This window comes from Pelodiscus sinensis, chromosome 4, assembly GCF_049634645.1.
Source record: "Pelodiscus sinensis isolate JC-2024 chromosome 4, ASM4963464v1, whole genome shotgun sequence".
Lineage (NCBI taxonomy): Eukaryota > Metazoa > Chordata > Testudines > Trionychidae > Pelodiscus > Pelodiscus sinensis.
The window spans coordinates 20,499,527-20,522,968 of record NC_134714.1 but is presented as its reverse complement, the minus strand read 5'-3'; the positions used below and the strand labels follow the sequence as shown (position 1 = coordinate 20,522,968).

The window sequence follows — 23,442 nt, the reverse complement described above, 5'->3', positions numbered from 1 at the left end:
TTGTAATGTCATACTTTTAGAATATTACCAATTTACGTTAGAAAAGCTACCTTCTGTCTGACCAGGTAACAGAATGAGTGAGGCCTGTGATTGAGGCCTGTTACTTACTCAGAAGAGCTTGCAGGCCCCAGATATACCTGAAACATTAAAATGTAACGTAAACCTATCCTGTCAAAGAGGGGGGGGGGGGGCAAAGGAAGAGGAACATATCTGTATGAGCATCCCCTTCACCACAGAAGCAGATTGTCAAGTAGAATATTTGGAAGGCATGAGATTTCTTTATTGGCTTGAGTGCTAGTCAGAAACCCAGCTCAGTCCTCAGTTATGGTGCTGCCTGGAGATTCACTAGTTTCAGAAACTACCAGGTAGGGAGTTAACTGTGTTTCTCTATCAGGAATTGGAGTGAATTTTAACTACATCCAATTGAATTTGAAACTTGCAGCAGTTAGTTATAGTTGTATGATTCTGCCCTATAGGTGGCTACAATCTCTGGCAAGTTGTTGAACAAATGAGACTGAAAGGAAGCAAAGCGTCTCTCCGATCATGGAGGTGATGTTACGTTGGTGTAGTGGGAGGCACTGACATAATTAGGTTGACATGAGCTGGTTTTTATCAATGTAACTGTAGTGTAGTCCGAGCCTGGTGGACAGAATTTGACTGAAATATAGAACTCCCTGAAACAGGTGAATATCAAGTTTGAGAGGAAACAAAAAACAGGACTGTGTAGCACTTTAAAGACTAATAAGATGGTTAAATAGGTGATGAGCTTTCGTGGGCCAGACCCACTTCCTCAGATCAAATAGTGGAAGAAAATTGTCACAACCATATATACCAAAGGATACAAATAAAAAAAAATGAACACATATGAAAAGGACAAGAACACATATTCCTGCGCATCCAGAAATATAATTTATGCAATCATGTGCCGAAAGTGTCCGTCTGCTATGTACATTGGACAAACATCTCAGACACTTCGCCAAAAGATCAATGCCCACAAAACAGATATCAGACAGGATCACAAAGAAAAAACAGTTTCTTGCCATTTCAACCAGAAAGGACATTGTCTCAACGACTTGATTACCTGCATCCTGCTTCAAAGACCTTTTAAGACTTCTCTTCAAAGAGAATCCTCTGAACTGTCATTCATGCTTAAATTCGACACTTTACACTCAAATTTGAATAAAGACGCTAATTATCTTACCCATTACAAAGATAGCTTCCCCAATTATCATCTCTAATATCATTAGCTCGCAGACATTTACCTCCCCCCCCCCCATCCCCCTTCTGTTCTGAAATTTGATTTGTCCTTTTCATGTGAGTACTTTTTTTTTATTTGTATCCTTTGGTATACAGGCAGTCCCCGGGTTACGTACAAGATAGGGACTGTAGGTTTGTTCTTAAGTTGAATCTGTATGTAAGTCGGAACTGGCATCCAGATTCAGCCGCTGCTGAAACTGATCAGTTTCAACAGCGGCTGAATCTGGACACCAGTTCTGACTTACATACAGATTCAACTTAAGAGCCCCAAGCATCCCTAAGTCAGCTGCTGCTGAAACTGATCAGCAGCTGATTCCAGGAAGCCCGGGGCAGAGCAACTCTGCCTCGGGCTTCCTGTAGTCAGCCGCTGGTCAGTTTCAGCAGCGGCTGGCTTGGGGACGCCTGGGGCAGAGCAGCTCGGGTGCTGCTGGGTTGGTCCAGTAGCGCGGCAGCTCCTTGGCGCTACTGGACCAACCCAGCAGCACCCCAGCTGCTCTGCCCCAGGCGTCCTGATTCAGCCGCTGCTGAAACTGATCAGCAGCGGCTGAATCAGGACGCCTGGGGCATAGCAGCTGGGGTGCTGCCGGGATGGTCCAGTAGCGCCAAGGAGCGGTGCTGCGGGACCAACCGGCAGTGCCCCACCTGCTCTACCACAGGCCCCGCCGCTTTGCTCCACGTCTCCCTGGTCTGCTGGCGGGGAGGCACTAGCTGCGTCCCCCCCCCAGCAGACCAGGGAGACGCGGAGCAAAGCGGCGGGGCTTCCAGATCAGCGCCGCGGTCCGGCCCGGGTCCTCCGCGGCTTTGCTCAGCGTCTCCCTGGTCTGCAGACCAGGGAGACGCTGAGCAAAGCCACGGAGGACCCGGCCGGACCTGCTTTGCTCCCCGTCTCCCTGGTCTGCTGGCTCCCCCAGCAGACCAGGGAGACGGGGAGCAGCTTTTCTCGCCCTGGAGGAGGCGGGCGGCGGGACCAGGCGTCCCGCCGCTCCAGTCCTCCGGGGCGAGAAAATCCCCGTTCGTAACTGCGGATCCGACATAAGTCGGATCCGTGTAACTCAGGGACTGCCTGTATATGGTTGTGACAATTTTCTTCCACTATTTGATCTGAGGAAGTGGGTCTGGCCCACGAAAGCTCATCACCTATTAAACCATCTTGTTAGTCTTTAAAGTGCTACACAGTCCTGTTTTTTGTTTCAGCTGCACCAGACTAACACGGCTACATTTCTACCACAAGTTTGAGAGGAGTCACACTATGCAGGAGATGAGAGGTTACCAGTCAAATCAGGTTTTTTTTGTTTGTTTGATATGGGGAGGAGGGAGCAGCTCCTGTCACTTCGGGTTCTTTCCATTGTTTCCTATTTTGGGATCTCTCTGGCAAACAAAAGGAACAGGAGTTTACCACCACACCCTCATGCTGCAGTTACTGTGTGGATTTGCCTTCATTTCAGAATATGATTTAAGGTAAGGAAAGGAATGAAAAACTTTTTAAATTATATAAATATGTCTTTCCGACAAAGTTATTTTTAAGCATGATGCTGCATACAACCCAAATTTTCTAAACTGTACAGTTCTGAACAATTTATTTACCAATTTAGAGTTGTACCACCTGGTGTCAATCCAAACATATATTTTTACTTGTCTCACTTGCAAACTGTTTGGTAGTAATCTGCCTTTACTAAAAATCTTTAAATCACTTTCTTGATAATTCAGTAACTTCAGCATTTTAATAAGAACACAAGAATGTCCATACTGGGTAAGACCAAAGGTCCATCTAGCCCAGTATCCTGTCTGCCGACAGTGGCCAATGCCAGATGCCCCAAAGAGAAGGATCACAACAGGTAATCCTCATGTGATCCCTCCCCTGTCACCCACCTCCAGAGAAACAGAGGCTGGGGACACCATTCCTACCCATCCTGGCTAATAGCCAGTGATGGACCTAACCTCCATGACTCTGTCTAGCTCCTACATAATCTACATAGCTCTTTCATAAACAGTAGTCATTAGGAATATTTATACAATTCATATGAAAATGTGTGGCTTTTTGTCCCATGACTTCCTAGAGCTCATTACTTGAGTAGTTGGAGAGTCTACTAGGCTTCTTTTCTAATTAGTCTTTAATCTGGCACTCTGCAGTACATTCTGGTCTTTGCGATCTTAACTTGAAAGAAACTTCCAGGCATAAGAGATTCCAGTGTGATTTTAAGTAGCCAGCTTCCTCTGTTTATAGCCCTCTCCCAGACTCTCTTCCCCAGCTGGACTAGATGCTCTCAGGCTCCCTTCCAGTCCTGTGATTACTGTCGGAATTAATTTCATTCATATGTAGTGCCATGTGACAGAAAGGAAATGTAATATACAAAACCTGATATAAGAGCTTGGGGTATTTCCGCACAACCATGGTGGGCGTTGGGCATGTGAGAGAGAAGGCCAAAGAGGGCAAAATCAATACTTTAAATTTAACTATAGGCTAAGTATGGAGGAAAGGAATATGGAGTGTAAAATCAGTAACTGATCAAAAAATCAACCCTTCTTCCTTTAGTGAAAGAAGTAATACTTTCACTCTTAATGTTTATAGCTGAATGCCCTAAAAATTAAACTTCTGTAGCAAATTGAAACGAGGCATTACTGAGAGTCATGTGTGTTTAGTTATTCTTAGCTTGCTCTTACTTGGCATTTGCTACTGTGTCATACATGCCAGTCCAAAATGTCCCACCTCACACTCAGTCCAAAGGAAGGCCCTTGTTAATTTGCTGTACCCTGCACCGCAAGCAGCTCTGGCCGATCAATTGGTTCTTGTTCCCAGGGATCACTCTGACTTTACTCAGCATCAGATGTGCTCACTAGCAAGGAATCTATGTGAACAAATGAGTCTTGACTTAAAGTAAGTTATTTTAACTCCCCCCTGACAACCTGAATGCTAACATGTTTTCCTTTCCTCTTTGCCTCACATAGGTGGGATAATGATCTGTAGCGCGTTGATCATAAAAGGAACCATGTGCAGGGGCAGTGAGGGTTAGAAGAACAACAATTGGAAATCATGGTCTCTCGCTTACATCTCTGGGAGAGAGTTTGTTTTGTAGCAGAGGACTTTGAGTCAGGGAGTGTGATCTAGCAATTAGTGCAAGAATGTAGTATTAGAATTCCTGCATTCTGTTCCCAATACTGCTGCTGATTCCCTAGGTGATTTAAGCTTTATGTTTTGTTTTACCCGCCTCTAAAATGTGTGTAATTACGTTTGTCTGGCAAAACTGCTGTGAGGCTTAATTAAAGTTTCTAAAGCACTTTCATACCCATGAACAAAAAGTCCTAGATGCCTGCTAAGCATTGTTGGGTCTATCAAAGGAAGATTTAAAAATAATGCACCACTGAAAGGAATCCTGGACAATTACTGGAAATAGTAATCCAGTTCTTCATAGTAAACTCTCACGACAGGATACCTGATGCATTTTAAGGGGAATATAACAATATTTACTTTTCAAAGATCCTGTGATGGAGGCTGCCTGGAGAAATGGTTCCTTTTCTGGCATTCCTGTATATTAATGCTTTGTTGTTCAGCCCCAGCTGCCAGAGCAGCTGCCCAACCGGGCAGCAATGGCCTGGGCCCCAGCCATCGGAGCAGCTGCTTGCCAAGCAGCCTCCGCCTCAGCCACCAGATCAGGTTCCTCCTGTGCCGCTCCCCCCCCCCCCCCCCACACACACCATGCAGCCATGGCAGGCCTCAGCCCTCCTGCTGGAGCAGGCTCCACTGCCTGCCATGTGGCAGGTCCCAGCCTCCCCCCTCCCCTGAGCAGGCCTTGGCCACCCACCATGCCGCCTCAGCTGTCCCCACCTGCTGGAGTAGCCACCTGCCACCCCACTTAACTTCTAGCAGTTAGGTGAAAGCTGTTGAGGCTCTGCAGAGGAGGTGAGCAGGCGGAGAATTTTTTGTGCATGGCCACACAGGCACGCACCTTACAGGGATCTATGGTAAGGGTCCCCAGTTTGAGAAAATCTGATGTTCCCCTGTGAAATGAGTATAGTAGAGGATTAAAAGCACACAAGACCAGATTTTGCAATCTGTGACACGTTTTTCATTGAAGTGAATTTCGCAGGGCTGTATTCATTCTGTATTATTGAGAAATTGTTCCTTTATCTTGCCTTGTATTGACTTTCTCAGTATAACACCATGCTTTAATAGACTTCATTTTTTCCATAGTCAGTGTTACACAGGGTTATTTATTCCTATTTACTGTAAATCGGCCCCACTGACCTTCATATAAACATACTTTATATTCTGTCATTTATCTTCACTTTCAAAAATGCTGAACAGCCCTGCCTTCTGCAGCTGTCAGCAGGGACAGAATTTTCTACTCTTGATCATAGTGTAATGTAATAGGAAAACTATTCCAAACTTCAGTTTATTAGGACTTACTTTGTGTCCTCATTAAATCATTTATACTGTTGATGTCAGAAATTTCACATTAGCTTTTACCTCTTTTTGATGTTTGGTTAAATCATTTTGGACTTGTAGTTATAGAATATAGCTATGGCATAAAAACTTCATTATTAGGTTCCATAGAAACAGGTACCATGATAATTGGCAAGATGAATAAGTATTAATTAAAAATACTAATGTTTGTCAGAATAACACACAACATAGCTAACAGTTTGTCTTTATAACTGGAAATTCTTGCTTCTGATTCAAGGGATTTCACACTTGGTATATGTGGCAGTACATCTTGGATTGGCACAATCTGAGAATTGCTACCAAGGGCTATAGCATCAAACCTGAATATATTTCGTTGGGCTGTTGTTGGACATAAAGCTTGTCTGATTTAAGGTTGTTAAATTTAGAATAATCAACTAATCGAGTAGTCGATGTAATTAGCATGAACTATTTGATTAGTTGGTAACTGCACCTCCATCTTTGAAATGTAGCGCGAGCCCTGCCAGTTCTTGCTACTTTTCAAAGGTGAAAGCGCTGCAGGGAGCCTGCCCAGCGGGAGACTCAAACAGTCCCTTGCTGGTCCTGGACTCTCTGCTTTTGAAATGTACAAGAGCTCTCCCGGGGCTCTTGTACATTTTAAAATCAGGGAGCACAGGACCAGTTAACCCCAGGCTCCCCACAGCCCTTCTGCTTCTGAAATGTAGCAAGAGCTCTGCTCTTGCTACATTTCAAAGGTGGAAGCACTGCCAGTTCCCCCACTGTACCCCTGCCCCTTCTCCCCACGGAGATGGTGCTGGGGGGAACTGGCTTTTAAGCCGGCTCCCCCGGCATCAGATCCTGCTCTCTCCACACTTCCTGCCTCTCTCTGATAGAGGCATCCCTAGTCCGATTTAGTGAATCATCTTTTAACAGAGATTTCAATAAGTGTCATGTTCCTAGAATCTAGGATAAATGCTGCTTTTTCATTTCTTTTAATCTCTCCAACATGCTTATCTCAAAACTCCATGAAATCAAACTCTACAAATTCTGAAACAAAAACTTGGTTTGTTTGAACTCAGTGTTTCATTAGAAATGGCTTTTGTGGGTTTCATATTGAAATTTCTCTGATAGGAATTGGTGAGGGAGGACTGCTTTAAAGACTTTAGGTAAGATTTTAGGACGTTGAGAAATATATTTGAGGACGTTGAGAATAGGGATGTAAGCGAGTAGTTGAGTCAACTACTCACTCTCCCCCCCCCCTCCCCCCCCCCCCCCCCCCGCCGCCTCTATCAGAGGCAGCAAGCAAAGCCGGGGGGAACAGGAGACAGTGCTGGGTGGACCAGCTTAAAAGCCATTTCCCTCCAGCACCATCTCTGCAGTGCCATCCTTCCCCCCCAACCCCAAATGCGCTGCTGCCTCTGATAGGCAGCAGGGGTTAAGGGAGGCTTCTGCGAAGCAGCCTCTGACCATGGCGGCCTGGGCTGACTGTGGGCAGAGGCTGCTCCATCAAAACAACCCCTGTTTGCAGTGCCTGGGCTGGCTGTCGGCAGAGGTTGCTGCCAGCCCAGGCTGCCGCAAACAGGGGCTGCTGCCAGAGTAGCCTCTGTTCGCGATGGCTGGGGTTCGCCACACAAAGGGGCTTCTGGACCCAGTGCAAGCTGGGACTGAACAAGCCTGGCTCAGTCCCAGCTCACACCAGCCCAAAACTGCTGTGGCTCTGCATTTTAAATGTAGTGTTCTGGCTCTCACTGGTCTGGGATCTACCCTCACTGTGCCTCTGCAGTTTAAATGTAGTAGGAGCCAGGCTGTCTGCATGCCCAGCTCCTACTACATTTAAACTGCAGAGTCACAGCGCTGGTAGCTCCTGGACCAGCACGAGCCAGAATAGAGCACCTTCTCTTATTAATTAATCTTGTAATCAGTACAAATTTTGACTACATGATTAGTCAATTAACCTCCTCTTAACATCCTTAGTGGTGAATGATGAAGAACTGGGGATATGCGGAGCTCTTCTAATATCAGAAGAGAACATATATGCAAGTTTTAATGTGACAAGGAGTCTTGTGGCACCTTATAGACTAACAGATTTATTGAAGCATAAGCTTTTGTGGGCAAAGACCCACTTCATCAGATTCATGAATCTGACGAAGTGGGTCTTTGCCCACGAAAGCTTATGCTCCAATAAATCTGTTAGTCTATAAGGTGCCACAGGACTCCTCTTCACTTTTGCAGAGTCAGACTAACACTGCTACCCCTCTGATACTTGACAAGTTTTAATGTGTTTCATGACTTTTTTTTTTTTTTACAAAATCTGTTTTTCCAATATACTGCAAATTTGTGGGGTTTTTTACACATTGAGTTCTGACACAGGCAACATATTTTAAGAATAAGTAATCTGTTAATATAGTGACCAAATATAATACCATCCAAAGAGCTATTCTTTCTCCTACTCTGAATGACATCCCAGATTGCATTTTAGTTAGCCAGAATTGTTGAAAATGTCTGGAGATGACTTTGAGGTTCATGTGTCCACATTGTTTGTTTGCAACTCCTCGCATATTTTTATAAAGACTTTTTATAGCTATGAAGTAGTAGTATATCACAAAAAAAAATTGCAAAACCATGTTGTTAGGAGCAGAGTACTTAATCACCACCATGATGCATGTGCAGCAAGCTTACATACCAGTTCTCACAGCAGGGTATGATAGCATCAGGAAGATGACTTCTGGCAAAGATGGGGTACATCCTGGCAAAGATTCTGAGGGAAAAGGATCAAACATTAAGCATCTGTTTGGAGGTGTGGGGGGAGGACCCAGTTTTGGTAAGCTTCATAATGTCCTTAGAGAGAAAATATATAATAAATAATCCCAAAAGGGGTAACAATTACTTTGTTTAAAAAAAAAAGTACAAATTAAGTTTTGAACATTTAATGATTAGCTGTTTCAGGATTATTATCTCTTAAAAAGTGTTTATCTATTTAAGGTTAATGAGACCTCATGCAGCTCTCTGCTCATTCTCCTACGATTTCCTAACTCCCTGGGTTTGGGAATTTTAATGTAAGGCGAAGTGGATTGGAGTTCTTATTATAAATTAAGTTTTTAACAATAAGAAGTGATTATAAACAGGCATGCTGGGGATAAACAAAAACATGGAATGATAAAATAGCATATCAGATCCATTCAGTAAAAAGCTTTTTTTTTTTTTAAATTACCCGATTTACATAAGAAAAAACTCCATTAAAAATGAGTGGCAGGTTGACTCTCAAACTTTTTTCAACCTATGCTGAATAATAATCTCTAAATCCATAGTTGGCAAATTATCATCTAAACTGATCCAGCATCTTTTCTCTGATTTTACTGAATGACACAGACTCCAGGGCCCCCAATGTATGTAGTAACAAGAGAATTTCTGCAGTATGAATGTATGTAACTTTTTTTCTTTTGATCACCTGGAACAGCAGGTCTTGAATTTCTGTTGCCAGGTAACTACTTACTTCCCTGAACATCAACAATGCTCATCTTTTACCACATAGCTTAAACTCTAGTAAAGACCTGCTAAATCAAACTCAGAGTGCCTGTGCTACTGCTCCTCTCAGGGAGTAAGGGAAGCTGACAGGAGCATTTGTGCAGAAACTCAAATTAAGATACGTCAACTTCAACTACATAGTTAATGTAGCTGTAGTTATGTATCTTAATTTGACTTTCCCCTTTAGAGTAGACTTGGCCTTAGGCACCACATGATAGACATCCATCCTTTTTACTGAACAAGGTTCAATAGACCTTCCTTCAAAGCATGAATGTTAATTGCTGTACTGCTCAATGATTCTGAAGTACAAAGCACTTTTGAATAGTTCTGTCCCTTGCTCTGCACAGAGATGATTGAACTGCCGTTCCAGCACCCCCTAATCCTTGTAGCAGGACAGACTCGTCAGTAGGATAGCTTATTCATGTTTTATTAGTTTGTTACTCCAGGATAGATATCCTAAGCCTTTAAGTGTGTGTTTTATCCATTAAGTCCTCAACCCATTATAGTGGTTGAGGCTTCTTAAAATGTCCCTCTGGAAGAGCAAGTTTCCTGGAATTACTGTTCATCCCCATTCCCAATCATTAGAAAATCATTCAGGCTGTGTCTCGACTGGCAAGTTTTTCTTTTGCGGAAAAACTTGCCAGCTGTCTACACTGGCCGCTTGAATTTCCGCAAGAACACTGACTTCCTACTGTCTGAAATCAGTGCTTCTTGCAGAAATACTATGCTGCTCCTGTTCGGGCAAAAGTCCCAAAAAGTGCTTTTGTGGAAAAGCATCCGTGCCAATCTAGATGCTCTTTTCCACAAATGCTTTTAACGGAAAACTTTTCTGTTAAAAGCATTTGCGGAAAATCATGCCAGTCTAGACGTAGCCTCAAGGTGTTAAGGATGTTTTTAAAATGCATTTTTCATAGGAAAAATTCGATATAACTTGCACCACTATATATATATATAATTAAACAATACTTTGGTGCAGTTCACTAAACATTTCAAGAGCTAAGCCTCCTATACCTCTTGGTCAAGACAGGTGTCAACAAGCTAATGTTGGCAATGCACGTAATTTATCACATTATAGAAAAGGACGGTTTAAAAACATGTTTGTTTTAGTCAGTGCAGAATAGTTAATTGTTTTGTCTCAAGTGGCGGTAATACTTATATTCTTGACAAAAATCAGATGTTTGTGAGAAGAAGTGTTTTCTTTTCACTATACATGGTAGTTTGCACTTTTCATTGGTCCATCATGCTGGTTTTTTTTACCTCTGCCTGAACCCAAATCCCCTCGCAGCCTGACAGAAATGTTTGCTTATGCAGCTAGCCCTGCTTCAGTTTGTACCACCTCCTTCTCCAGCATTCGGCTGCGACATCAGAAGTCGATGTCCATGTCACACTCTGTGCACACGAAGATGATGTTACCTCCAATAAACAATGACACAGATAACTTCAGGCTTGTGTAAGAAAAACTGAAATAATCACACAACTAAATTTTACCTTTTTAGCTTTGTGTCGTGGAATTTTAGTCTTAGATTTGTTATAGACTCTATAAGGTGTTTCCTAATTTTTAGTTTTGTTTATATTGTTTTGTGTGTGTCAGGTTGTCTGAGAGATAATCTTACCATAGTGAACATTTAATACTTTTTTCTTATTACTAAAATTATCAAATTCATCTATTGAACACTTTTGGGGGGCCAGTTCTAAGATGCTCACAAATGGCAGTTCTGCACAAGCATAGAAAGTAATGTTATATATTATCCATTTTTTCCCCTGACTTGGAAGGAATTTTCTTTTGTCCTTCCTCCTTTCCTTTCTTTCATCAGTCATGTCAGTGAACATGTGTGCACATTTTCCTCTGATTTGCACGATATTACATTTTTCTAAATGTTCTGATTTGTGTTTAGGCTTCCTTTATGCCTCACACTTTTGTAAAATATTTCAACCTGAAATCTGCTATAGTAACTTTCTTTGTTCCGTCTGTTATGGCCTATGTAAGGATGTGATTAAGTATACTGTATTGTAGAATTTATGGTTGCACATTTGTAGACACACATTGTTTCCTACAGAGCTTCGTGGAGTTCCATTAAAAGATAATATGAAACTGTATAGTGTGTTTTTGTTTCCTTCTATAGCACTGTTCCTGATCAAAGAACTCCTGTTGCTTCAACTCACAGCATTAGCAGTGCAACTACACCTGATCGCATTCGTTTCCCAAGAGGAACGGCCAGTCGTAGCACTTTCCATGGTCAGCTCAGAGAGCGACGTACTGCTACATACAATGGACCACCTGCCTCACCCAGTCTATCACATGAAGCAACACCTCTTTCACAGACTCGAAGCAGGGGCTCCACTAATCTTTTTAGTAAATTAACTTCAAAACTAACAAGAAGGTAAGGCTTGTTTTAAAATAAGAGTTGTAATAGCAAGGCTTTCTCTCTGCTTAGGGACTACTTATTCTCCAAATACAGGTCCAGAACCCTTGGGACCTGCCTGGTCCCAAAAGAAGGAATTTGCCAGACCAGAGGAGATCCCCTGCTACTGGCTCCCCAGACCACCTTCCCTCCCTGCTGCTGGCCCCAGTTGCCCCCCTGCTATGCTGCTTTGGCCCCGGCAGCCCGGACTGCGCTGGCCTGAGCCCCACTATCAGGGCTGCTGTGTTCCTAGCCCCAGCCTGGCTACTGGGGCTGCCACAGCTGCCGTGTCTCCAGCCCCAGCCCTGCTACTGGGACTGCTGTAAGCCCCAGCCCCAGCCCCGCGGGACTCCAAGCCATAAGTCCTCTTGCCACTGGGGCTCCCAGCCAGGACTCCCTGGTCCAGGAACACCCATGGTCCTGTTTTGGGCAATCCAATCTGTGCTTCATTTTCCTGGGGTTCCATTCTATTTGTATTAATTGAACAATGTGTTTTATCCATTTCTGCAATTTCAAATGTATATTAATTTTTGAGGTTTTTTTAATTGTTTAGGTCTTTGAATGCAGTTGGTCTTACAGTTTGATATTGTGGAACCAAATTTCCTTAGGGTTACATTAACTATGAGTTGGAGCAAAATTTGGCCTATTATACTTCCTGCTAGGAATTATAATCAAGGTATCTCACCTTGGCCTGTAACATGGGTTCTGATCCTGCAGAGGTTTACGCATACATGTTAATTTGACTGTTCTGTGCAGTGGTGTGGTCTGTCCCTGTGTCTGATTTCTGTCTATTTGGAGTTTAATGACAGATGGGGCTAAAGAGCTCTGAAGGTTTCCCTCATTTTTTAAACTAAGACGAGCCTAAAAGCTCAGCTTATACAGAAGCTTTCTCAAATGGTTAAAGGTTTGTGTCTAAGGCTAAGTTAGGCATGGACCTGATACAGTCTTAAAAGTTATAGCTAATGCAAGGAGTTTAGGCCATGTCTCTACTTGTCATGCCAGAGATCAGTCTTCTGGTGTTCGATTTAGCAGGTCTAGTAAAGACCCGCTAAATCAAACACTGAGGGCACCGCTGCCTGGTGCTAGTACTTCTCGATTAATGAGGTGTGAGGGAAGCTGACATGAGATCACCTGCTGTGAACATGGTGCCAAGCTTGGGTTAAGGTACATTGACTCCAGTGGTTTTTTTTGGTTTTTTTTTGTTTTGTTTTGTTTTTTTAATGTAGTTGGAGTTGCATACCTTAAGCTGACTTTTCAGGTCTAGTATAAACTGGGCCTTAGTCTAAACAGCTGCTTTCTCCTGTTTGGAGGGTGCTTAATTCAGCAGAAAGTTACAATAGTTTGAATTTGCCATTGGTAATTTACATTTTTTTCAATTCTCACAGGAATGAATATTTAAAAATCATATTTTTCATATGCATTTTAAACAATCCTAAATTTTTTCTTTTCCCCTTTTTGGTATCTGAGCCCAATGGACTATAGTTCATGTAAGTTAGAGCACTGCATAGTATTTGTGTGTTCATATTCGAGTTTGAGTATAAGTTTTTTGCGAGCGAGGCTTTGGGTATGACCCACACCTCCTGATTCGCTTTCTATCTCTGTAGTGCCTTTTAATAACATGTTCTTCTTAAATATTTATAGAATATTCCACTTCATTCCTTGTTCAGACTATATGTTTTGTATTAGGTGTATACCCCACAAATATTAACTCATCCACTTAATTTCCTTTTACAACTTTGTATACTACTTCTCAGTCTTCATCGTATTCTTCCTTCAGAACTACGTAGTCTAAGTCAACCTAATTTTTTCTCACATCTAACTAGTGATTCCAATTTAGAGAATTTTTACTTTAAAATATAGAAGTTGTGAGAAATCCAAAGCCTCTCCGTCCTCTATTAAGCTTTTGCCCTGCTCCAAGTTTCCCTCTCTGCTGTACATGATTTTGACAAATACCTTGTGCTACCCTAAAGTGCCAAGTGAAAGAGGAAGAGATAGATGTGGGGGGATTTTTAATAATTAGGATATCTATTTTTATCTAAGCAACTTTTACCTATAAATGTTGACTTAGAACAGAGCTTTACTTATTCAAACACTAGATGCTTTTCATGCATGTTTTTTGATCAGTACCATTGCTGGTTTTATATGGCCTTCCTTTGTTTCTGTCTACCATTTAAAATGTGGATGTATTCATGTACTATGAATATATAAATTTTGAACTCTGCTACTGGAACCAACTAGCAAACGTCACAAATGAAATATAAAATCTCAATTTCTTGTTACAGATTATGTATTAAGTATGCATCCAGAAGCCCTGTTCAGAGAGTCAGACCCCTGTCAGGCTTGGTGCTGTAGAAACTCATAGGATGGCACACATTCCTATCCCTAAGGAATCAGCACTTCAAAGTTTCTTCTTTTTCATCTCTACAGAAAAAAAACAACCCTTTTAACCATAATCTTTTAATACTCTGCTTCATTTTTCTATAAATGAACTTTTGTGACAGTAAATCACTTACATTCTGAAGCAGGCAATTTCATAGCTTTTACCATTAAATATAAATGGATCATTAAAGCAGTTCTTGGCACCAAATGAGTAAATGGATGTTCATGAAGAAATCAGTTAATTTTTGAGCCATTCAGCTACAAAAGTTGAGATTTTTTTTTGTCCTCCTCTGAAATACATAGGATAATAGACACAAACTTAATACTTTTGTAACTGCATACAATACTACATTTTAATAATATTTTTAAACTGTTTATTTTTGAGATCATACTAGTGGTGTCTCTTTTCAGAAGCAATGCTGGAATACTTTCAGAAGTAAAATAAAGTTGAAAACAATAAAATTTAAAAAGTTTCCTCAGCCTTGAAACAATTTTTCTAATTCAGAATAAATTTGAAATTTATTCTTTCCATGTGCTTTTAAATATGAAATCTTATTATTGCATGTTTCACTTTTTAAATGAATTTTCCATTTAATTTGTCCAAACTTTTTTTGTTAATTATTGTTTTGGCTTAATTTCTTTTAGAAACATGTCATTCAGGTTTATCAAAAGGTAGGATTTATTTATATTTAAAAAAGTGGCTCCTGCAATTAACATAAAATGTGGCTTTTTGGCCTTGGTTTTCTAAAAACTAAACTTTCTGCTGAGAACTAAATACTATCTTAATGGAAAGGAAAATATAGAAGGAAATCCATTGACTAATGATGATACTTAAGCATCTGTGGCACCTTTATAACAAGATGCAAAGCATGTCTTATGCACTCTTCTTTCTTTGATAGAGTTGGTAGTACCAAAAATAATTCTGTTCTTTATACTAATACACTTAGCATGCTTATGTTTGAAGAATGACATGTTTGGTACAGCTGAAAATGTAGACAAAATTTAAGGGTCACAAATGTGTAAAGGTAAGTGATGTTCTGTATACTTTATCCTCTAGTTTTCTTCATTAGGAAAATTCTTATCAAAATAGTGTATATTTTGTAGAGTATCCAACGCCACTTATTTCATCTGATATTGTCCAACATAATGACATGAACTGAAGCACTTAATTTATAAAATAAAAAAAGCATAAACAGTGTGCAAGTGCAGTGACCAAAGAAACCAGTATTGGAAAAACTGTCCTACATGGAAAGATTTTTAAGAGCGCATGTAGAACTGATTCTTTTTGGTTTAATACTGATGTAAATTAAAAGTAATTCTGTTGAAGCTGATGGAATTTCACTGGGGTAGTTAAAGAAAAAGTCAGGCACTCTTTTCTCAAAGTTTTGTTATGTAAACATTCTCCTAATTCCTTGGAAAGCCCTATCATCCACAAGCTTGAAGAAAAAGGTACTAACATATTCCAAAAATGAAGTGTGATAGAAATAAGAATATCTTGTAAATTACTTGCTTCTATTTTGTCTTTAGAAAATAGAATAAAAATAAGGGAAAATTGAAAAAACTTTGGGTTCCAATAACTGAATGTGGAGTAATATACTGAGGAAAAATGAAGTTTCACAATGAGAAACTAGGAAGTCACTCACTTCTGTCAGTGAAGACATCTAAAACTTTGTTAAACAGTTACAAAAGGGACAGGGACAGCTCAGCCTGTACCTGTGGGTCTCCAGGGACGAGGATCTCTGGGGCAGGATCTGGGGACAGCACTGAATGAAGCACATGTGCGGCTCCTTTAAAAAGTCCAACCGCTCCAGATCCTGTGCCACCTTCCTGAACCCACCTCCCCTGCCACTGCCTTCCTGGAGCATGGGGAAGAAAGAGAAGACAAGAAAGTGTGCACGCTATCTTGTCTTCCTTTCCTTCCCTGTGCTGCCTGACTTCCTGCGGTATGGTGGGGGAGGGAGTCCCATGGCTGCATGCCAGATCCATTTTCTCAGGAAGCACGTGTGCTGCTCCTCCCCTCCCCAAAACAGCGGGTGTGCTTCCTAAGAAGCTGGATCTAGCGCACAGCCGCGGGACGTACACCCACCCTCACCCCCTGCTTCAGAAAGCCAGAGCTAGCTCCATTTTCACAGGAGGTTATAGTGCCAGCGTGGGCTCCTCGTTCGGGGTATGGGGAACAAGGGAGGCTGGGAACACCTCACAATCGACTGGCTGTACCCCTGCAATCGACCAGTCAATCACGATCAACTGGTTGGTGACCACAATTCTAGAGTTACCTTTGAATAAAAATGTAGCATTGTACCTGAAGCATGTATCATTTGACATTGGTTAATGCAACTGTTTCAGGTATTCTGAATGCAACTTTTTCAGGGTTTTTTTAAAAAAGAGTTTCACAACAATGCACTTCTGAATTTTCCTTTCCACTAGTCGGAATGTATGTGCTTGTGACTTCACCAAGTATGTCTGTCTCTTTTGTTACATGCGGTAGAGATTGAAATAAATCTTTGCTTGTAGCATACTTTTTTTAGCCAAATTCTACCTGCCATAAATTTCATCTACTGAAATTGATTGTATTTTAACATTGGCATTTATTGTAGTTGCCAGGACTATTACAATATCACTTCTAAGAATTTGGTAAATTCTGAGTGCTAGACAGTTCATTTGTTTTTCTTAATTAATATGTTAATAGTCTATTGCATTCTGATAGGTTGTATATCTCTTATACATTATGTAACATTAACCAGATATCACATAGCACAAGTGGGCTGGATCCAGCCTGCCAAGACTTTTGATCCAGCCCACACCTGCCTCTGCAACACAGAGCAGCGCTGCTCAAAATGGCTAGCTCAGGTGTGGGCAGAAGGGCCTCTGTGGGCCAGATCCAGCCCCAAGCGAGTTGATCAGCCCACAGAAGCCCTGCCACCTTCTGCACCCAGGCCAATTAGAGCACAACATTTCCTCCGCCCTGCCAGGAGTGCGCAGTGCTTATAAGTGCCACGTGCTCCTGGCAGGGTGGGAGGAGACTTCATGTGCTTCCCCATCCCCACGACCTGATTGGCCTGGAAGCAGAAGGGGTAGCGTGTAAAGTTTCCTCCTACCGCCAGGGGCATGGGCACCAACGGGGAACCTTTGGGGGGGGGGGAGCAAAGACTTGACACACTGTCCCACTTCCAGACCAATCACGGTCTGTAGGTGGGGAAGCAGGGAAGTATCTTGGCCCTGCCCCTTCTGCTTGAGGTCCCTCCTGGAGCCACTTCAACAATTTGTGAATTGGCCCCCAGCAAAAAATTATTGCCCACCCCTGGGCTAGCTGCTTCCTCTGGCTCTCTGCACTGCGGAGAAGAGGGAGGAAGAGGCTTCAATGTCCTTCCTCCTCTCCCATCAAAATATCTCAATAGAAGCTGAGAGATCTTGCTGCGGGCAGGGACACTCTGCAAACCCTCCCCGTCCCTAACCCTCCCTGCAGTGCAGAGAGCCACATGCATAGCCAGCCTGTAGTCCAGGGCTGCTGGCAGAGACAACTACCTGAGAGTGCTGCTGGCTGGGAACTATTTCGGTAAGTGCCTCCTGGACAGAACTTGCTCTGGCACCCTCCCAGACCCCGCACTCCCTTCTAAGCCCTTCCCCAGGCCAGAATCCTCTCCTGTACCCATACCCCCTGCTGGACCCTGCACCTAATCCCCTGGCCAGGTCACAACCCAAACCCACTTAGACTCCATCCATTTCCTTTCCCTCACAATCACTTATGGCTTTTAATCTAGCTGTGAAATATTCTTTAAACCATTTTTCTTAACGTTGAACTGGGTTTTTAACAAATCATATGTAGACAGAGAACACATGTAATGCACAAAACATAATTAATATGATGTACAGATTCGCTTCAGAATTAAGTACGAAAACTAAATTTTGTTACTGAATAATATGGAAAAATGTTGCAAAGCTTAAAAATATTATCTCAATTCTATATTGCTAAAGCTCATGGTAAAACAATCAACTTATAGGGCCTGAACCTGCTTCCATTGATACAATAGAAAAATACACAACGTCTTTACTAGAAATGGTGTCTGGCCCTTAGTTAAGAAATCCCTAAGGATAGTCTTTGCAAGAGGCCTACTCCGGACAGCGACTGTGCTACTATATACTCTGTGCTGACATAGTATGCTAGCAATAATCAGTACAGGAGCCTTCCTTAATTTTGAAATTCTTGTAGCCCCGACTTTTTCCCTCAATATTTTAAAATAAGACTGCAGTACTGAGACACTTCGAAATGTGATTCTGACCCTTCTCTTCCACCCCCACCCTCACCCTCCAAAAAAAAGTTGTTGCCAGGAGCAGTGTTCCTGATTGCCTACAACACCATTTTGTTCATATTGATTTTTCGTTTAGCTTCTTTGGTGTATACTTATGTGTAATTATTGCTATACTGAAAAAAGCAATACGTAAAACACAGTTTGAAACTCTGCATTTAATTCAAGGATTTTTGTTAATTCTCTTCCACTATCCCTTCCCATTATTGTTTATGCAACATGCATGTTGCATCCTGTCTTTATTCACATGGTAAACTCTTCAGGGCGAGTACTGTCTCTGTGTTGTTTCATTCCCAGCGTGATAGGCTTCTGATTGGGGCTTTTGAGCACTGCGGCAATATAGAATATTGGTTACCTGTAATTGCTTATCTTCACTTTATCTTTGTGTTCCTTAAATCTGTCTCGCTGCTTTCATACTATTTGTATTACAGTAGCACCTATGGATCATGAATGATCCTTATTCACAGTCCCTGGTCTGTTCAGGTTCTTATACCATTCCTTTCACAATAGCATTGTTGGAGCACCATATCCATTTTGACAGAACTATACACCATATTCATTTTTACAGAGAAGTAGTTAGCAAATATACAGTTCAAAGTAGTTAGCAAATATACAGTTCCTGCCTCAGAGTTTACAAACCCATGTTAATATACAAAATGTCACTGGGAAGTACTTAGGATTGATACACTACATATGTGACTTGAATCCACAAAATATAAACTAAAAGCCACTTGACAATACATGTGTATGCCTGTCCAAGAACAGCTCATTACTGAAACTACTATGCACCACAGTTTTAATTGTCTCCTCTCACCATTTACCAAATTCCCCTTGTCTACTATGATTGGTGAGTTAATGTGGTATATGCCCGGGGGTTGATGGGTATGGAAGAAAACCAGGTGCTTATGGGAGATTTTTCCACCTTGATTTTGTTTGCCTTGAAGGTAGCTTAAAAGTAATATTAATACTTGTCATAGAGTTAAATAACTCTTCTTCCTGTGATCTTTATATTATTTAATCTCTTTTACCCTTCTCCTTGTCTTCTGGAAGATGAATCAATGGTATAGGAATTCAGAAGAATTGATATTCAAAGGAATTTTACACATTGAGAAACTGAATTTACTTTGATTTTTTTTTCTTATGTTAACTTTAATTTATACCCTGGATTAAGGAAGGGTGGGAAAAATTAATCAGATGATTGTTTGGGTTTTTATTCATTTATTTATAATATTTATTTATGTATTTATTTATTTCAGTATATTTGATCTAAACGATGAGTGTATACATTAAAGCTGCTTTTAATACTATTTTTCTTTTACAACTTAATACTTTAATATTAATAATTAGTATATCTTTTTTACACTTATTTAATACATTTTAAATATTTCTTATTCAACATTTTTTTCCCACTGGAATCTTACCTTTTATCTTCATGGGTATTAGTGTAAAAATAGTATTAAAATTAATACTAAAAGTTTCTACTTTTTAGAACGTGAGGCTTGTATATACATTTTGTGTTGGTGGGCAAACATCTGTACTCTTAAGTTGGCTGTAATGTTGAAAATCATTGAATCTTTGCTTAGTGTCATAATACAGTATATTATAATTACGGTATAATTGAGATGTTGCATTTAGCAGCTATTCAGATGTTATGTATGCTAGTATAAGATTTGTCTTCTCTTTCCCACTTCCTTTGTTTCTGCATTCTTTTCAATGAGGCTCCCGACTGACTATGAGAGGAACGGGAGATATGAGGGCTCAAGGTGAGGGTAATGATTTTTGTTTAAAATGTTACTTAGGTGAGTGTGTATCTTTCTTCTCTTGTTTATATGGCTCAGGGCTCTAAGCAGCTAGTTTTGTTTCCTTTAACTCCTTGAAACTATAAACCAAGAAGCCTTCCACCCTCCTCCCCGGGAAGGCGGGCTGGCAGAAGCTGTCTGTCCCACATTCTTGATTGAATGCATTTTAACATCCCTAGTGTATATAGACTCGAGAGGGTTGCTGCAATGCAGTGCCTGAGGACTAGAGGCAAAAATGTAAAGGAACCCAAAGGGTCTTTATGCAAGAGTTTTTCAGTGTATTGTATCAGTGAATTTCAACTTGTATTGGAGGTGGCTTTGGGCTAAGTTTTTAAAATGCCTACCCATGTTACTTAAAACTGCTATCTTAATTAGGGTTCCAGACATTTCTAGAGCTTTTCTGGTGCCATATGGTCCAAGAATATTAGTGCATGTAGGGTGTCACCTTAATTGAATTATAGGTGAGTGAAAACTTGCCTTCAGCATGGTAGTAATCAAGTTTTCATCCTCCTGTCCCCATTCCATCCAGTTGTTGCTCATGCTAGTTGTGTCTTGGCTTAGTGAGACTGTAGGCTTTTGAGGTGGGAATAGTCTTACTATGTGTATAAAATATACAATGCCTAATACAACAGAGATCTGCTCCAAGTTGGAGCCCCTCTGAGTGTTTCTTTAATACAGAAATGCACAGTGACTTGGCAGTTCTGCTTCAACACAAGAGTTGAAGCTATTGATTGTCCTATTAAATAATAAATAAAATATTTTTTTTCAGTCGCAATGTAGCTGTGGATCAGAAGGATGAAAATAAGGAAGCCAAGCCCCGGTCTCTCAGATTTACTTGGAGCATGAAAACTACCAGTTCCATGGATCCTAATGATATGATGAGGGAAATTCGTAAAGTCCTGGATGCCAATAATTGTGACTATGAACAAAGAGAGCGTTTCTTGCTTTTCTGTGTCCATGGCGATGGGCATGCGGAAAATCTTGTACAGTGGGAGATGGAGGTGTGTAAACTGCCAAGACTATCACTGAATGGAGTCCGCTTTAAGCGGATATCGGGAACATCCATAGCTTTTAAAAACATTGCTTCCAAAATTGCCAATGAATTAAAGCTGTAAGAAAAAAGTAATTAAACTGTAAATTAAGTAGCTTCAAGTGTTTTTGAGAACACCGATGGAAATGTATAGAATAATATTTAGGCAATAACTTCTGCATCTTCTGAATCATGATATTAAAAAAAATGGAAAAAAGCTGCTGAGCTGGGAGGGAGAGTTGGACTTTTTTTTTATAAGTGCACTACAGCATTAAAGTTGCCTACTATGTAAAATATTACCCCTTCTGCTTTATTTCCATTGCTCCAAGTCTTTGACAACAAACTGAAACACACAGAATACGCATTTAAATATGCCTCCTGTTTGTGTGGATGTGAGAATGTACAGTATGTGTGTATAATATATTAAGTATTATGTGTAAACTATTCATTTACAACATCACAGCTGTACCAGTACCTCTTTTGGGGCTAATTTTGGTGCTAAAAATTGAAATGCCCAAGGAGGAAACACTTGAGTTAATATTTAAATAATTGAATAGTTACCCAGTAAATGCAGTTTTACAATTCACTGCTGTGTTAAGAAAGTGTGAAGGGTTTGAATTTATGGTTGTGAACATTACTCCTGTTTAAGTAGATTTCATGAGAATTAAAATTTCACTTTTACTCAGTAAGTCTTGCATTATACTGCTCCCACTATTTATTATTTAAGTCTGAATCAAATTAAAAAATAGAATTGATCTGTGCATTGAAATTTGGGTAAATGCTTAAATTTCTCTGTTCATGTTAAACATAAGTGTAAAAATACATCCTTTTAATGTAATTTGTCTTTTATGATTAAGTAAAATGATTACCATTCAGTAAGCTCCACCATTTACTGCCACAGAATGTAAACTGCATAGTTCAACAAGAACATGTCTTGTCTTTAGTGTCTTGTCTTGAGGTAGAAATATAAAATATCTGATTCGCTGGAACTTGACTTAATGATAATTTCAGACAAAGTTCCTACTGTAGAGACTAGGCCAGAATCATCAGAAGAACAAAAGGGCTCTCAGTTAAATTGTAAAAGTTCTGGTGAGAATTACCACATGCCTGATATGCCGACTTTCTACGTTACTGCTGGATATGTTATCCTTTTCCCATGAGCTGCAAACATGCGCTCTTGTTAAAATCCAAAAGAGGAAAGCCAGGATCTGCTAATTGCTTTTCATACTTAAATGAATTTAACAGTGGTGCAAAATACCAGATTGACAGCCTTGGAAACTGAATCCTATAATGTGATTAACATAACAGCAGTGACAGCCATGGTTCAGCCCCCCCTCTGCTCCTTTCAATGTGCTTCAACACCTTTCTAGGAGGCATTACTCACATATATGGGACGATAGTTCGGTCTCTGCTCCAGAGGTGATCAGTTGAGGTGAGCTTTTTTTCTCAGACTTCTACTATATTGACCAACTCATTTCCTATCGATCAAACAGCCACCAGATGGTACCAACTCTTAGTCACTACTGACCTGGGCATGATTTGAATCAGAATCCTAACATTCCTTGATCCATTCAATCTACCTACTGATTTTTCCTTTCAGATATTCAGTTTGCTGCAGGGCATCCCCGCTGTGCGTCCAAGATACATTCCAAAAAATGTGACCATATAGGGAAATGACGTAAGACAGGGAACTTTTTTCCAGCAGCTTACTTCCATTTGAGCGTATTGGTATTGATTTTTTTGTGTTAATTTTTTTGCATGACATAAGAGCAGGGAATTGGAGGAATGCAATGGTTACTACAAGCATCAACGAAGTTAGTGCAGAATCAACATATGCGGGGCAACATAGAAGGGACTCACTAAGGATTTGTGTAAATTATACACCATATTATTTATTTGGTTTTATTTTATATACATATAGTGTTTATGGTCCCATTCCCATGCAGCAGTTAGGCACGTACTTAACATGTTCTTTAATTCAGACTCTAAAAATTAATTTTTAAAATTACAGTGAGCTAATATAGTTCATCACTGTGTATGCAGCTTAGGCTTGACCCAAGGTGCAAATGCAGAATCCATCGGTCATGTGTTAGGTTTTGTGAACCATACTCCTGAAAACAAGACTTTCATCCTTTATACCTCTTCCTCAGTCTCTAGTGACCTTGCTCTAAGCATTGGGATAAGTATGCTATCTAAAAGATCATTAAATGCAATAAATATTCTTGAAATTATATGTATGTATATTTTGAATCATGAACTGACTTTAGAACTCTTGGATGCAAATGGAGCTCGGTGAGTATGTATGCTTGTTTTGCCACGAAAACTCCATTTTATAATAGCAATA

General features: G+C 40.7%; 1 protein-coding gene across 5 annotated transcripts in view; it reads left to right on the top strand.

Moving 5' to 3' along the window:
• MARK3 (microtubule affinity regulating kinase 3) overlaps positions 1 to 21,787 on the top strand; it is a 114,402-nt gene extending 92,615 nt beyond the window's left edge. For 3 of the 5 annotated variants that reach the window (XM_006130992.4, XM_014577463.3, XM_014577464.3), the window contains 4 exons: positions 11,305 to 11,562; positions 14,608 to 14,634; positions 19,988 to 20,032; positions 20,838 to 21,787. In XM_006130992.4, coding sequence (XP_006131054.2) covers positions 11,305 to 11,562; positions 14,608 to 14,634; positions 19,988 to 20,032; positions 20,838 to 21,183 — 676 coding nt within the window. In that variant the 3' untranslated portion in view covers positions 21,184 to 21,787. The remainder of the gene's footprint in view (positions 1 to 11,304; positions 11,563 to 14,607; positions 14,635 to 19,987; positions 20,033 to 20,837) is intronic. The other 2 variants (XM_006130993.4, XM_006130994.4) reach the window with 2 other exon arrangements.
• Positions 21,788 to 23,442: the final 1,655 nt, after the last annotated feature.